A 15,795-nucleotide genomic window follows, 5' to 3' on the forward strand; every position below is an offset into this window, starting at 1 on the left:
ACATGAAGCAGAAGCTTCTACCACATATGGAAATACATTGAATTTCGGTTGCTAATGGCTATGCATTGTTACTGTTCGGAACTATTGGAAGTGAGTATGCATACATAAGATGGGCAGACAGCGACATGAATTCCATGCACTTGTTGGTTTCAGGATGCTGTTGCGGATGTACCCAAAGGCCCAGAACCACCATATTTTGATAACCTGAAGTCGTTAATTCCAGATAACCCACAAGACAAAGCACAGGGAAACCACTCATTTGGTGATGTTCTACAGGATGTCCAGGCACAGTATCGGCTGGTAAGGAAAGATTCACTTTTAACTATCATGTACTTTAACATTTCGTTTATGCGATATCTGCCTGTTGGCCCAGATTGAGAAATGATTTTTATAATGACCACAACTATCTCTAGGCTTCATCGGTAGCACACATGGAAGCAAGATGATGGTGCTTCCTAAAGTTAGAATATAGGACTCCAGTAAAAAGGAAAAAGAATGCAGGTGCTTATTCATTGGGTATGAAAGCTTTGATTTACCTGGTGATGACCTACTGACAGCAAGGAAGCTCAGTAAGTTAAGCACTTGTCCCATCATAATGCATACCACATTCATATGGCATGACCAAGCAGTCAGCGATAGGTGCACCTAATCCACAGACACATACGAAAAGCTATTTTACTCAAATACTACCAAATTTTATGTAGATTCTCATCTCCACTAGAAGTTCTGCGACTTTTCCAACTCTACCCTTCAGTTTTTTCATCGCCTTTTTTGGCCTTAGGAGTCCACCCACAGGGATCTGCAACCGTGCTCACCGAGGGGACACTCCAATGTATTCTATTAATTTGCACAGAGACCTTCAAAAGCAAGAGGTTTATTTTACTATCTGTAAAGAAATCCAAATCATGTCAGCTGCACTGGCAAAAACATCCACTCAGGGGCCACCACCCCTTCCTGTAGGAGACTGAGGAAAGGGACAGGATAGGTGCAGTAGTGCAGATAATACGGTGGAAGAATAGGGGTCAGAAGAGGAGGTGAACGTATTATGTCGACAGGCCAGTGAACATAGGAAGTCATTGGTGCACCGCTTGGGTTCTTCACCACAGTGGCAAATGTGCCAAAAGCTCGACAAGTGTTCTTGACTGAGTGCGGGATAACACACCGTCATGTCAAAGGAGGGTAGTACTCATTTGGCACAACCTCTATGCACCACCCACATCGGCACCATTCACGTGTCTGCCTTAAGGGAGGCAACTCCTCACACTGGCACTTCAGCTACTTCTCCCACTTCCTCTGTCTACTCCCCCTTTGCCCATTCTATCAACATCCCTGTTGGGAAGAGGAGTTCTCCCTCCACATCATAGGCTATACAGGAGGCTGTTGATCCATGCCTTGCCCAAACAACAACACTCTGTACACACTCTGATAAGATCATCTGAGGGTGGGGAGGCAGTTCTGAACTACCTGTGAGGATTCAAAAAAAGTGCATGAAAAGAAATGCTGCCACCTTAATTCTTTTAATAACAGCTGTTGTTGACCCCCTCTTACTGTTTCCTTTTTTGTTTGAAGTGTGGTGGAAAAAGGTGTTAAAAACAAAAGCACTTTTCAAGAGCTGCCATTTCTGATAATGAAATAGGACAATTTAAATACCCCTCCCATCTCCACCCAACCACACTAAAGGGTACCAACTCTTACAGTGCTCCCATTGATGTTTGTGGACAGGTGGGCATGTCTGCTGACTGGACAATCAAATAACAGGGGAAGGAATGGCCAGTAAAACACATTGAAACAGTTTAAGTGATGCTGTTCTCTCATGCTTACCGACCCCAGGGAGTCTATTAAGGGGAGTATAGATCTGCTGTCTAAATTCGAGGAGGTGTCTGGTTTGCGAATAAATTGGCAGAAGTTGGAGTTAATGAATCTGTCCTTGGCTTATAGGGAGGCTCAGGAGCTCAGGGAGGGAAGTCCCTTTAAGTGGAGTCCAGGAGGGATAAGATACCTAGGGGTAAAAATTACACCGGCCTTGCCGGGGTGGTATGGGGCCAACTATTCCCCCTTAATGAAAGCTATCAAAAAGGACCTACACAGGTTGAGTGCCCTCAGACTCTCTTGGCTGGGGAGAGGGGGCGGCGCTTAAAATGGTGATTCTCCCCAGGCTCCTTTACCTTTTTCAGGCAATCCCGCAGGCTTTTTTAGAGATTTGGACAAGGCGGCGAAGGAATTCTTATGGGAGGGCAAGAGACCTCGTTTGGCTATACGCCTGTGGTGGCGGCAAGGGGGAATGGGGGTCTTGGACTCCCGGACTTCCGCCGTTACTACGAGGCAGCACAGCTGCGAGTGATCAAAGAGTGGTTCTCGGAAGAGCACGTGAAACAGTGGGCTCTAATGGACAGGGCAGTGGCCCGACATCATCTGGGCGAGGTCCTCTGGATGGGAGCAGATTCTGGGGTCGGGAATAGAGAGGGAGGAGTGGGAAAGGTTGTGGAGGGGGCTTCCGAAGTGGGCAAGAGCGGCACAGTTACAGGAAGCTTGGTATAAATATATTTTCGGTTGGCATTATACCCCAGCCCGCCTGTATGCAATGTTTTTTTCAACGACTGCTGGAAGGGGTGCAGGGAGGAGGGGACTGCGGCTCACATCTGGTGGGATTGCCCTAGACTTAGACATTTCAGTCTAAGCAGTATCGCGCTGGCTCAGGAGCAGGCGTTAGGAGAGGGTGAGGGGCGAGATCCTCGGCAGTCTTAATGGGGAGGTTACGGACGGGGGATGGGGACACGGGGAAGGGCCTAGATAAAGAAAAGGTTATGTTTACATTTGCCGCAATGTCCCTCATTGTCCAAAGATGGAAAGGGCCCGAGGTCCCGACGGAGCAGGACTGGATGCGGAAACTGTGGGAATTCCTGGCTTTGGAATGGGCCATGTATGCAGTTAATGGTAAACTGGAGCACTTTGCATCGGAGTGGGGAGGAACATTGTCTTTCTTAAAAGGAGAATTCCGAGAGCAATGGTTCCCTCAAAGGTTGAAACTGTTGTACCTCGATGGTTGTGATATGCTTTTGTGGTTGTTGAGGTCCGCGGGAAGGATAAGGGGGACTCTTGGCGATCTGAGGGGGGAGGGAGGATGGGGGACGGAAAGGGGGTGGTTTTGTTGGTTTTTGATGCACTGTTTATCATAAAACAATAAAAAGATTTTAAAAAATGATGTTCTGCATTCTGAATATTGAAAAAAGCGCCTCTTGCCATGATCATTGAGATACCTTTTTCATTTTGATGATAGAAGTCTCTTCAGCTTTTCCACATTTGCTTTTGAGCAATTCTAGAAAAAAGATACATGTGTTTTGTGGGAAAAGAGACCTCAGAGCTGCAAATGCATCTTTCTTGGCAAATTGCAAAGATATGCCAGTAACATATCCTAAGCTATGACGTCCACAATGGATAATAGTCATGTATGTGGCTGCTCGAAGTTCACCATGTGCTGACACATGGGTATTACTGGACTTAACTTCATACAGTGATCTTCATAGCAGAACACCTACACATTTTGTAAACCAAAGTCAAGAGAAATATGAAGCTTCCGTTTATACCTCCAACCAATGAATCAACGGGTCTCCAATTAACCACACAATCTTCTTGATCATCCCATTTCTTCAACAATGCAGAGAATGAAATGAGGCAATTTCATTTTTTAGATGATCTTCCTCTCCAGAAGCAGCCCACATGATTCGATAAGCTTTGTTTCACTGTGAAAAACCATCTGTGTTCATGGATATTGAGTGTGCTCTTTGATCAGGGTATGAAAAAGGCATAGCAAAGTCCCCAGATGGTATGTGCAGTGTTCGTGATCAACCACATTCCTTTAGGGTATCACATGAGAAATACACACATGTTCCCTTGTATCTATTTCTTTCTATTTCTAGTTACACCTGTCCAACTCACTCTGATCGGCTGGATTCAATAAGCCACAGGAGCATCAACCAATGGAATGGACAAACTTTATTTTTATTTTTTAGTGATATGGTTTAGAATCAAACCTTTCACTATTCAGCATGATAAAACAACCTAAAATCTGAATTATGATATTTACATTGTTAGATTAATATCATAAAATATTCGATTTGCATTGCAAATTATATACAAACAAATCAACAAGAAAAACAAGTTTTGTACATCGATACCACTACATTAGAAAAAAACTAAGACAAGTTCTAAGAAATATCAGGGAAAATATCCATAAGAAAATGGACAAACACTTCAACTAAACTTCTCAACACAGCTCAACAGTTAAGATGCACCGTTCACCTCTGAGAGGGCATTTGTGCTGAATCAGAAACTGCTCTATCACACACTGTCTACACAAATGTTTACAGCTTTACTTTACCAGCTTCTGCAGACATCAATATTTAAGAAGACATCATGAAGGTATGTGTAAGAATAAACCATTTTAAAAATGCAATCAACCATGTTGAAGCAATACAATAGTTATTTTAAAACATGTACAATGCATTATCAGAGTACATTGTAACTAAATCAACTCTTAGAATAATTTAAAAACAATGTTTTTTCTATTTAACTCTCTCTTTACACTTCAAATAGTAATCAGTTGGGACATAAGTAATGAAAAGTGCCAGTGCATTTAAATTCTCCGCTGCTGTTATTACTTGCATATATATTGTCTGACTTGAACTGCATAGTTTTCGAGGAAAGTGATGAAACGTGCTACGACAGATACTGTTTTTCCCCATTTCCATCTAATGCAATTGATACTGTACACTTTAAAGAAATCATGCATATGCCTTTTCTACATCTCAAAGACAATCTCAAATATATGCACCATGAGGTTTTGTAAAGATATGTATACTTACATGACCATTCATTTTTATTTTTTATTTTGAGAACGTCAAGTGATGAAATATGCAACTTCATGTAACAATGGACATTTTTTTTTACCTTTACATATATTGAGATTAGTTAATGTGCACACCATTAATCACAATATTTACAAATGGTGAAAACAGTTGTGGGAGAGCTTGAAATAAAATAAATAGATATTTGAATTAAGGGGTTGGGGAGGGAAATATCTTTCGGGTGGACTTTTGATTGTGCATTAAAATTAATTTTGTCCCATTCCGAATGAGATTATATATCGCCCACTTCCCTTAGAATTTCTTTCAGTGGACTTTCACAGGCCCCCTCCTCCCTAATTTGACTTTGCCAATTCGTGATTGGACTATGGACTCATTCAAGCATGTGTAGTACAACTGGACAACTGGATGCTGTCCAGCTGGGCTAACTGTCCAATGACGAAGACCTGCATAAAGCAGATTGGACTCGTGCAAACTGATGAGGGCATTGGTGCCGCTCACAAATGACAAGAAGTCATTATGGGGGTGGAGGTCCGACGTTCCTCCGCCGGGATTGGCACACCGGAATTCATCAGATTATGTCGTAAGCAGAAGTTGATATAGAGATTAGACTTTCAGGGCATTAATGGGTTCATTGTTCTGGCAAGGGCCAAGATAACTGTGCCGGAAGGCTTAGCAGTAGATTTCTAGATCGTTCCATGGTGATATTTGTGCTATAAATGTACTGGTTCTGGTCGGTGGGTCATGTCAGTCAGGCGGGGTCCTGATTGGTACAGGATGCTGCATTTCCTTGACTTGCAAGCCAATGAATAACAGTGGCACTCTTTGCCATCACTTGGAATTGATGGGTGCGCTTGGATTCAGCCACACAGTACAATCATTGAAAAGCACATCTCATTTCATTGAAACGCAAATATCAATGAGAATGCCTCAACACACCTCATAAAGCAGAGTCACATACAGTGGCACAAGTAAAAAAAAACTACAGAGCACATGTTTTTTTTACTTGCACCACCTTAAGAAATGCACACATCACATTGTTCACCAAAGCAACCTGCACATTTCATGAGGGCTGTGTGGCAGTACAACATTTTTTCCCCCTAGCATACATTAGTGTGAGGAGTGCATTCCGCACCTTAAAGTATAACAGGCAGTGCATATGACAGTGACAGGCCTTTAAAGGTCCCAGCATTCTGAAAACAAACATGTCTATCCCTTTTTGGGAGATAAAATTGCAAGTGTAAAAGCAGCGGTTGAAACCTTCTGCCATCAAACATAAAGAATGAAAATTGTGAATGCACGCTCTCCAACATTCACTTATCCAATATAATTGAGCGGACCAGAGTGAACGAAGAAACCAGCTGTATTTACTTTATTCACATAGTAAATTGGCCGGAAGAAAGTACAAAACATTCTCAAAGAATCCTGTCACTTTAAGGGTTATGAACCAAAATGCAATACATTGTCATACTCATAAAGAATACTATTCTCTCAAAACAATTGGATGTTAGAGTATAAGCACCTATATTAGTCCATATGTTAACAGTGGCCATTGGTCAATCCTTAATTTCCAGACCCACCCTGGGTCCTTCCCACTAGGTGAGATGTAATTTCATTAAATTCCCTGTGACAGCTTTTAATTGGCTGGCACCACACTATGCTGACTATGTTACAAAAAAGGTGCACCATTGGTCAATTCTTACTCATATGGCCTTGGATGTTACATTTGTCCACAACAACCCAATTATATCTGATGTGGAGGGGAGATCAAAACCCTGATCCGGGGAAAAATAACAAACGTACTGCCATCTCACTTTGTCACACTGGGCCCCAATCTCCCAGATAGTTTCCTAACCTTGGACAGTTCATCATGTCCTCCCTATCGGTACACCCTGCTGCTTGCATAATCTAATTGAATAGCTCCTTGTCACAATCAGAGATTCCACTAGCTCTCAGGAACCATGCAGCTGACACACGCAAGCGAGAAACAATGAAAAAAGGATCTGGTAAGAATTATACCCAGAACCCAGACTCCCCAGACCTCGCCTGCAGGTAAAACAAAACTTCCTGTGCACCTTAAACAGGATGGCATCAGGTCTTCTTATGACAAAGATCTATACAAGAAGAATAAGAGGAGGAAAAGTATTAGCAGAAGCACAAGCCTTTCCCCTAGCTAACAGTGTCACGTGTGAGAAAAAGTACCTGAGGAGGATGGCCAATCCATTGTACTTGATAATGCTCTGAGGGTTTGTTAAAATCACAATCCCTTGGACAATGTAACTTGGTAAGGTGTACGGCGAATGGTTACCCAAACCGTAGACTGCATTACAATTGACAGTACTTTATAATGTGGGCTAGCGGTTCTCCAAAACCATCAATAGTAGAACTGAAGATACTTAAGCCTGCGGGCAAGCGGTTCTCTGAAACTGCTAACAAAAATAGAAATGAAGGTAGTGGACCATTCCGGCAAGCGGTTTCCAAAACCGTAAAGAAAAATTAATACTTTGTAAAGTTTAATTCAAGTCTTTTATGTGAGGCTAATTACCTCGACAACTCCTGGACCGATGTCTCCATGGCGGGTTGGGACATACACCATGTGTCGCTTGGATTTCATGTTTGTAAGATGCACGGTCCTTGCTGACGCATCTTTAAATGGCGTGAATACAAAGGCATACGGAAAGAGGCTGCAATGTCCCCTGGGTATGGAAAGAAGGGCAACAGCCTATTGGGGTGGCCATCATGTGAAGGGTATTGATAAGTGTCCTGGTGCAGCCTTCTTGTAATGGGGTATAAATGTATAAGACGGAGCATTCCTTAACCTGGACCATACCTCCTGGTCCAATGTGTTTGCCATAAATTCCCTGGCAACAGTCTACTATTGCAAGAGGTTAGTATGGTGTCTAGAACCTTATTCCTGACACAACTTCATTGTGATGCAGGGCCAATGTGCAAGGCCCATCATTTCAGTTTATTCATCCTGCTATTGTTTCCTTCAAAATTGCACTAAACCTCTTTTACCATTCAGGGCACTATGTGTTCATCTTGCTTTTGTACCATTGCCAAAGTGACTGCATGCACTTGGCAATCAAAGCTTTGTGTGTTTCTCTCTGCCATCAACAGAAACTAACTTAATTGTTGCTTATTCAAGCAGGAATCCTGAGTTAGGCCAATTTGTGCAAGTTCACCTCCCTATTGCATCCTCCCTCCTTTCTCAACCTTGGCACCCTCAACCGTTTGAACACAGTCGTGGCCCAACACAAATCTCTATTAAGCCATTTAAACTCCAATGCTGTGTATGAACTGCGCAGGGCCTTGCTCAAACAAATGGCAAAACTCTTGCCAGGTACAATGTTTCCATATGTACCCTACTGTGTTCCCTCTCTGTGTGTTCAGCAACCTAACCCACCTTACAATGTAACAAACTAATTCCCTACAGTGTGGCAAACCTAACTCTCTCCTTCTTGTGTAACATTCTGCTAAACATGACGGCTGCTCGAACAAAAAACAACAAACAATTCCAGTTTCCTTTTTCTATGTGTCCATTCTCATTTGGGGACGGCTACTGGCATGGCCTTGTGCGTCACCGGTTTTTGCACCATCACATTCCCCCTCTTGCTCCTTTGTAAACCGAAACTTCTAGGAGCTCTTTTCTTGATGGCCACATACATCACTGCTAGATGTTTGTTAATCCCCACAGCGTAGCTATGGGGCACAACAAGTGCTGGTGAGTGCAGGCTGATGAGAGAACAAATACCTCTCCCGTTTGCTGGTAGGTGCATGTATGCTCGTGGGCCACAGGACCATTCACATGACCAATAATGGTCCATCAAAACGGTGGTACCGAGTAGCATACATGGCAGGTCCATAATATGTTTACACTCTGTATTGTTTCCCACAGGCACTGTTCCATTGTACCTGAAAAATAAGAAGGGACGTGACATTCTTTGTCTATATCTGGGCTTTTTCTTTTCATCCACCAAGTGAGCAATCTTGCATACTTCTCCAAGTCAGCACGACACGTATCATTAAGAAATGCAACTGTTTCTTTTGCCAATCCAAACATTATCTCTGCACTGCATCCCATTATCCCTTCCATCCATCCATCTCTTGTAAAATGACTTTAATTATGTGCAAATGTGGTCTTGTCCAGTGCCACAGTATTACTGCTCCTGTGGCATTTGTGCATTTTTTATTTTCTTGTATTCTAGATGTTACTTCATTTATATGCGGCCCAGTGTGCAATACTGTCCCTGTCCACCAATTTAGCATTGGCCCAATGTCCCTGAAACAGTCCTCTCGTTTTGTAAAATGCAAGATGGACCAAATAATGTGCTGTGTGAGTTGTTACTTCTTGTGCTACAAATAGTCTGGAACACCCATGGCATGAGGAATGAGAAAGCACACAGAGCACATTTGATCTCTCCTTTCACACCTGCTGCACCACATGTTATCTATTTCTGAACTGCTTATATTTCTACTTGTATTCTCTACTCCATACATATTACCAACTTCCTGCTTTATCATCTATCTGTTAAATTCAAACCAAAGAGAAGAAAAAGAATACAAAAAATGACTATTCACATTACTACCTATGGCATTTTCTTATTCCATATGTTACTTCTCCTACACCGTGAGGAAAGAAAAACTGAATATGTGTGTGTCACTGAGCACACAAAGTTAAACAAAGTCAAATTTAACATGGATCCCCTTCCTCTTCTTCTTGCTCTCTGTCATTGGACAAGGGGGCACCCCTCTCTTTTATTTTCAACACTAATTGAGTGGCCCATTGCACCACGCGTGGTCCAGTAAAAGGAGGAGTGTTCCACTAATGAACAACGGTTTTCACAAATACAGCATCCACAGGGTATAACGATACCAGTGCTGTCAGGTCTTGAAGCTCTTCTTTGCTTCTGTACACTGTGGCCGGTCCCTCCTGTTGGAATTTCACCTGCCAGGATATAAAATTCACAGCATCAGTTGTGGCAGTCAAATATGCATGAAACTCATCATCTCCTAATATAGTGGTAGAATTTTGGACATCACATAGGGCACGTGCAGGAGCATGGGGGACATTAATTCTTCTGCCGGTAAAGAATTCATGCGGGGTGAGGTGGGGGTCAGAACCTGGCTGATTGCGCCAGAGGCAAACAATAGAGCCAATTTGAGCGATGTGTTGCACTTAACTTAGCAATGTGCCCAGAAGGGCAGGGTAGAGTTGCCTTCACCATACACAATCTATGACCTGTAGTGAATTGCTGTGAACATATGACCCATTGATATCAACATGTGAACCCAAGGCAATCAATACGGGGATCCCCCTTCCTTTGTCTATACATGAATCTTCTTTTAGTAAAGAACTGATTTCTCTCTAAATCAAGTTATCTCATTTATTTATAAAAGTAGACCAAAGGTAACTCAAACACGACCATAGAACTGCACACATTTCACAAATCATAAATTACAGTTCTGTGCGTTTTTGTTTTCACTGTACTCATATTTGGTGCATTTGGTACTTGTATTTTCCGCTGGGTCGCTTCATTTCTTCACAGCGGGGTAAGCAGCATTTACACTGAGACAGCAGCGGCTGCTACAATGCCTATCGAGTTTGGTGTCCCACAAGGGGCAAGTCTCTCCCCCTGCTTTTACAACATATTCACAGTCCCCTTTTTTGCCATGTTGGAGCGGGAAGGGATTTGGTTTACGAATTTTGCCCACAACACCCAGTGCGTTATCCCATTGTCAGGATTTCAAGTTCAAGATGAGCTCAGGTTGAACAAAGCCTACACAAGTATTGACAATTGGATGGCTCTAAATGGCCTGGCACTCAACAGGTTAAAGACCAAGCTCATGACTGTGGGATCACTAGGTACTCTATCTAAGTTAGGCCCAGCCTATGAGGTCTTCAAACTGGGCAATGTGAACATCACTACTCTCAAGAAAGTGAAATCCTTAGGGGTTACTTTGGATCAACACCTTACTTTGAAGGCCCATGTGGGGAGTGTGGTCTCTGGAGCAGCATACTACCTGAGACTATTTGTCTATCTGCGGCCCCTTATTATGCAGGGTAATGCAGAAATTCTTGACTGAGCCATTGTAGGTGCAGAAATGGACTACTGTTGCACCCTCCGGTCTGGTATCTGCAAAGCCGGCACCAATCGTCTTCAAGTGATCCAAAATGGGTCAGTGAGGGTGGTAATGGGCCTCTCGAGACAAGATCACGTTTCTGAAGCAAGAAGAGCTCTACATTGGCTGCCAGTGGAGACGAGAATTCATTTCCGCCTCCTCATGATTACCTTTAAGTGTATACAGGGTACCTTGTCCCGTTACCTGAGGTAACTGATTGGGATCAATGCCCCACTAGAACTCTTAGATCCAACAATTCCAAAATGCTAATCATTCCTTGAAGTAAATCTAAGAAGACCTTAAAGGGAGCTTTTTCAGTGGCCGCACAATAGCATGGAATGGTCTCCCTATGGACCTCAGACTCGAGCTCAAACTCGAGCCGTTAAAAAAAAAAGATGAAAACCTTTCCTTTTGCTTGATCTATTTCTTCTTTGTCTTCCCCCTTGGCCTTTGATTGACTGTCCTGTATTCTGTTTTTTGTTATGTCAGCACCATTATGCCTCCGGGTCCATTTCTGTGCTATATAAATTAAAGTAAAGTAAAGTAAAGTACACATCTCTCTGTGTATTTATACAATTCATATCAACATGGCAGTAAATCATATTAAGACATAGTAATTCCAACAGAATAGTTAGTATCCTTTGACTTAATGCTCTTGCATATGCGTTCCAGATATCTAGTATCTTTCTTCAAAGGCTTAATTACATGCCAAAAAATAGAGCTTCAATATCAATTCTTCCCTATAACAAAGGAAACTCTCTAAAAATGCCATTTAGATAATCATCCTAATTCCTAATTATATATGCCAAACTCCCAGTCACTAACCTTTTTTATACAATTCTCACTCTCTTCATTGCCAAAAACCTGAAACAATAAACGTACGTCACTAGCAGCTCTTCGCTATTCCTGTACAAATGATAGCCCCTGCTCCTATTCTGCTTACCTTACCTATAAGTCAATTTCACGTAGTCCCGGTCAGGACTCCTCTATCATATACAATAGACATCAATCTCCACCAGACCTGATGGGGAAACAATGTTCTTAAGTTAAAAAACTAAAATTAGAATACCCTCACATATGTAATTGCACAAGTGTGCACTAGCGCCAGACTAGCCCCCTACTTACATTTCCTTACAGCATATCAAGGTGGACTGCAAGACATCTGACCGGCGAAATCAGTCGGGTGCCCTGCATCCACTGTTTATACTTCTCATTGTCTAGTTGTTCCCGAAATGAGGCTGGGCCATTCTCCACACTGCACAAATAACAATAAAGCTTTAAACATGCTCATGCAAATTAGAAAGAAACCAATGTTTGTTCAAATCAGCTGCAATGTATTCTCTGGACATATTAGCGGGGTGATGCATGTGGTCTAATGCTACGGTCAATATTTCTAGAGGTATAATGGGCTTTCTCACATTGTTCTGTCGCCACAATAAATCCATAGGGGACAATGAGTAGCCTCTCTTTATCCACAATTCCTGCTCTTGCTGTGGTGTGTACCCCTGTAACTTTGTTATCTGTGTCAAAGATAATGCATTTTACAAGTCGGTTATTTGCATTTGATAAGCCTTCTTGTTGCCTGTTAGTGCTACTAGCTCTAATGTATCTGTCAAATATGATGCTTCTTTGTCTTCTGTGTCTTCTGCATCATTACTATGTGCTATCAAGTCAGTGCCATTAGAGTGGACGGTTCACTTCACCACTGCCACTGACATAGGCAGTAACAGTGCATAAATCAATCTTGACAACAATTCGGCATGCAGTACTGGCGTACCATCAGATCACTGAAATCCTCTTTGTTTCCAGTGAGACAATCCTGTACAGCCGATGTTACGTATGCTGAATTAGAATAGATGAGCATAGATAATTTTTCTTGTACTTGTACTCTAAACAATGCCACTAGGTCAGCTGCTTGCATGCAGTAGTTTGAGGGCAATCTCTTTCTTGCTAACACTTCGAGGTCTCCATATTCACTATGTACCACTGATGCTCCCATTTGTCTTAAACATGTGCTTTGATCGATTGTCGATGAACCGTCTGAAGAGGAGCAGGTGGATGCATTTTCCTTAACTCCCGCCCCCTCACCGCCATCATATTGGAACAGTAGAAGAGCCCACATGGGGTATGCCTATACCGCATCAAGTGTACGTAAGATGATATGTATCGAACGTATCCTTGTACTGAGAGAGTGAAAGATTATAGGCCTGATTCATGGAATGATTTGCGTGAAAAACGCAGATTTGCACGCCTTTCTGCCGGAAAATCCCCATACTTCAAACAGGTATTTTCGGGCAGAAAGGGGCGCAGATCTGCATTTTTCACGCAAATAATTCCATGAATCAGGCTGCTAGTGTGGAAGGATGTCAGAACGCACCATTGTCATAATGTAGTGCTGTGTGAAATCTGACAAGGGCAGAGGGATGTCATGAAGAAGATATACTAGGAGATACTGAAACGATTCGAAAATACTTAAGAGTAACCGTGTAACTGAAGTGACAAGAGAAACATGTATGAAATGATAAAGTAATCATATATGCCTAAGAAAATGGAGTAACATGCTGACCAATAAATGTAAATACGCAGTAACACAAGATAGATGAGACATATAAAAGCTTTGTGTAGAGGAAAATATAACATGGGAAGGACAGCCATGATAGGAAAATGTACGGGTCTTGTGTAAAGAGTCAATTCAGCTACCTCAGAAACAGACCAGGAATGCCGAGTCAGGAGATGTTGGAGAATTAGCTTTGTGTGCAAAATAAAGAGGAGTCTATGTTGGCATGGGAACAAGGATGCTTTTCGAGGAATAGTTGCAAATCACAAAGGGAGGATGACAGATAAGCCATCGACATGAGACATATTTCTCTTAGATTAAAAAAGAAGAAAACATTTGCAAGAGCCAAGTATTGTACAATAAACAATGGATAAGGCTCCTACAAGATGGAGTGAGCAAGTCTCTAGAGGCCAAGAGGAGCAACGACACCCATCACAATTGAATTAAATAGCAGTAAATAGGAGGTCGAAATTGACACATTTCTGGTCTCTTCACAGGTGATTCAGAATTCAAAAACAAGGGCTATTCATTAAGCTGTGGATGAAGATAGTGATGTGCTTACACTACCTTGAATGCCCCAGAACAGAGAGCAAGCTACAAGGTCAACTGCAGACAATAAAATTTGGCCCATGGTCAGACTGATGAGAGATGATGCACTAATTGGGAAAGTGCGGAGTAATCTTAAGTAATTCAGGCACCTGGGTTTCGTTTTTGCTTACATGCTGCTAGCCAAGCCGAAAGTCCAAGGTTGGGTGGGAATGCCAACCAATCAATTGGTCTATGGGGCAACCTCCTATACAATGTTGCATAAACCAATCAGCTGCCATTTTGTCCGCAATAATCAGTATCACTTATATTTTGAGATAGTTTGTGGCGTGTCCTACAGATAAGGGACAGTCAATGAAGTACTAAGGCATATGTATTCTATAAGTAGATATGCTCCCCTAGCCAATCCCTCCCGTCAATAGGTTTTACAGTGTGCCACGTAGGATGACATCATAGATGACGCATATTGGGGTATAAAAGCTCTGTGTAATCAAGTTTCTGTGTGAGTGTGCAAGCATCAGTCCGATGTCTGCCAGTTTACCCTGCTTTATTAAATTGAGAATAAAGTAGTCCTTTGCCATATTCTTTGATCTGTCCAGTAATTTGGTCTGAGATCTTTACTGGTAATCCCATCTAGCACAAGAGACGCTTCAAGGTGCTAGAGCACATTTTGCTAGTGGTGCGGATGGTTCAGGTCTAATCTACCTAGGCCTGGATCTAGACCTCCAGATGCTCGACTGCTTTATCGGACCTCCCCCCTTAAGGGTAGAGGAAGTTTCCATGCCCCTAGTGGAATTAGCCTTTTAACATTCTGGTTGATCTTTCCCAGCTAGCTTGTAGCAGGAGCTTCTTTTGGCTCTCCAAGCCAACTGGTTACGTACAAACATGTGTAAGTGTCATAAACCTTGAGTATTTGAAAATGTTAATAAAGAAGAATTGGAGCACATCCAGTAACATTTAAACATGACAAATTATACATAATGAGCATAAAGTTAAAGTATAAATCTGAAGTGGAACTTTCTCGCCCCTGCCTAGTGGGTGATGCCTGATGCCAAGGAACTGGTTTAGCTCCTCCTCACTGAACCTTCATTTCGAACCCTGCCCTCTATCTGAAATTCTATGCTACCTAGAATCTGGCACATAGAGGACCACCTGTCCTTCCGGAGTGTCCTCAAGACATGACTGTTCCAGCTTCAGAAATTGAGGGGACCTGGTAGCTATTTAGCTCCTGCTTTTAGCATAGAAGAGCTTGGTTAGCTTTACACCAATAGCTACAAGCAGTCACTTTAGGCTCCCAATGCCAACTGATGCCAAACAAACACCTTTATGAACTTCCTAAGCACACATCAACGAATACAATCTCTCCCTCCTCAAGTTTATTCTCCTTAACCTGGGGTTTATCATCATATACGTTAGTATATGTGGAACAGTCATGTATGTAATCTCCTTCCTCTATTGGTTCGGCGATGCAGGTTGCTGGATTCCCCGTATGGCATCGCACAACCTTAATTGCGGGGTTAGATATTATCACTTCATTACCAGGCGCTCGCTGAGTAGTGAACGTGGAATTTGGCTTTTGCAAAATTGCAAACAGGACATGCTCTACATACAGTGTCACTGCACAGCCCATCATTATTGTTTATGATTTCTCAATAGCAAATTCTGCTGCAGCCAATGCTTGTTCACATGGGAAATGTCCCTTGAGAA

At 42.4% G+C, this 15,795-nt stretch overlaps 1 protein-coding gene across 1 annotated transcript in view; it reads left to right on the plus strand.

Annotated features, from left to right (window-relative positions):
• The window catches only part of ASAH2 (N-acylsphingosine amidohydrolase 2), a 475,375-nt gene that overhangs the window by 278,803 nt on the left and 180,777 nt on the right, over nt 1–15,795 (plus strand). Inside the window, exon 17 of the mRNA XM_069612073.1 lies at nt 154–300. Within this exon, the coding sequence (XP_069468174.1) occupies nt 154–300 (147 nt within the window). The remainder of the gene's footprint in view (nt 1–153; nt 301–15,795) is intronic.

This window comes from Ambystoma mexicanum, chromosome 8 (assembly GCF_040938575.1).
Source record: "Ambystoma mexicanum isolate Mex_15411 chromosome 8, UKY_AmexF1_1, whole genome shotgun sequence".
NCBI classification, from domain to species: Eukaryota; Metazoa; Chordata; class Amphibia; order Caudata; family Ambystomatidae; genus Ambystoma; species Ambystoma mexicanum.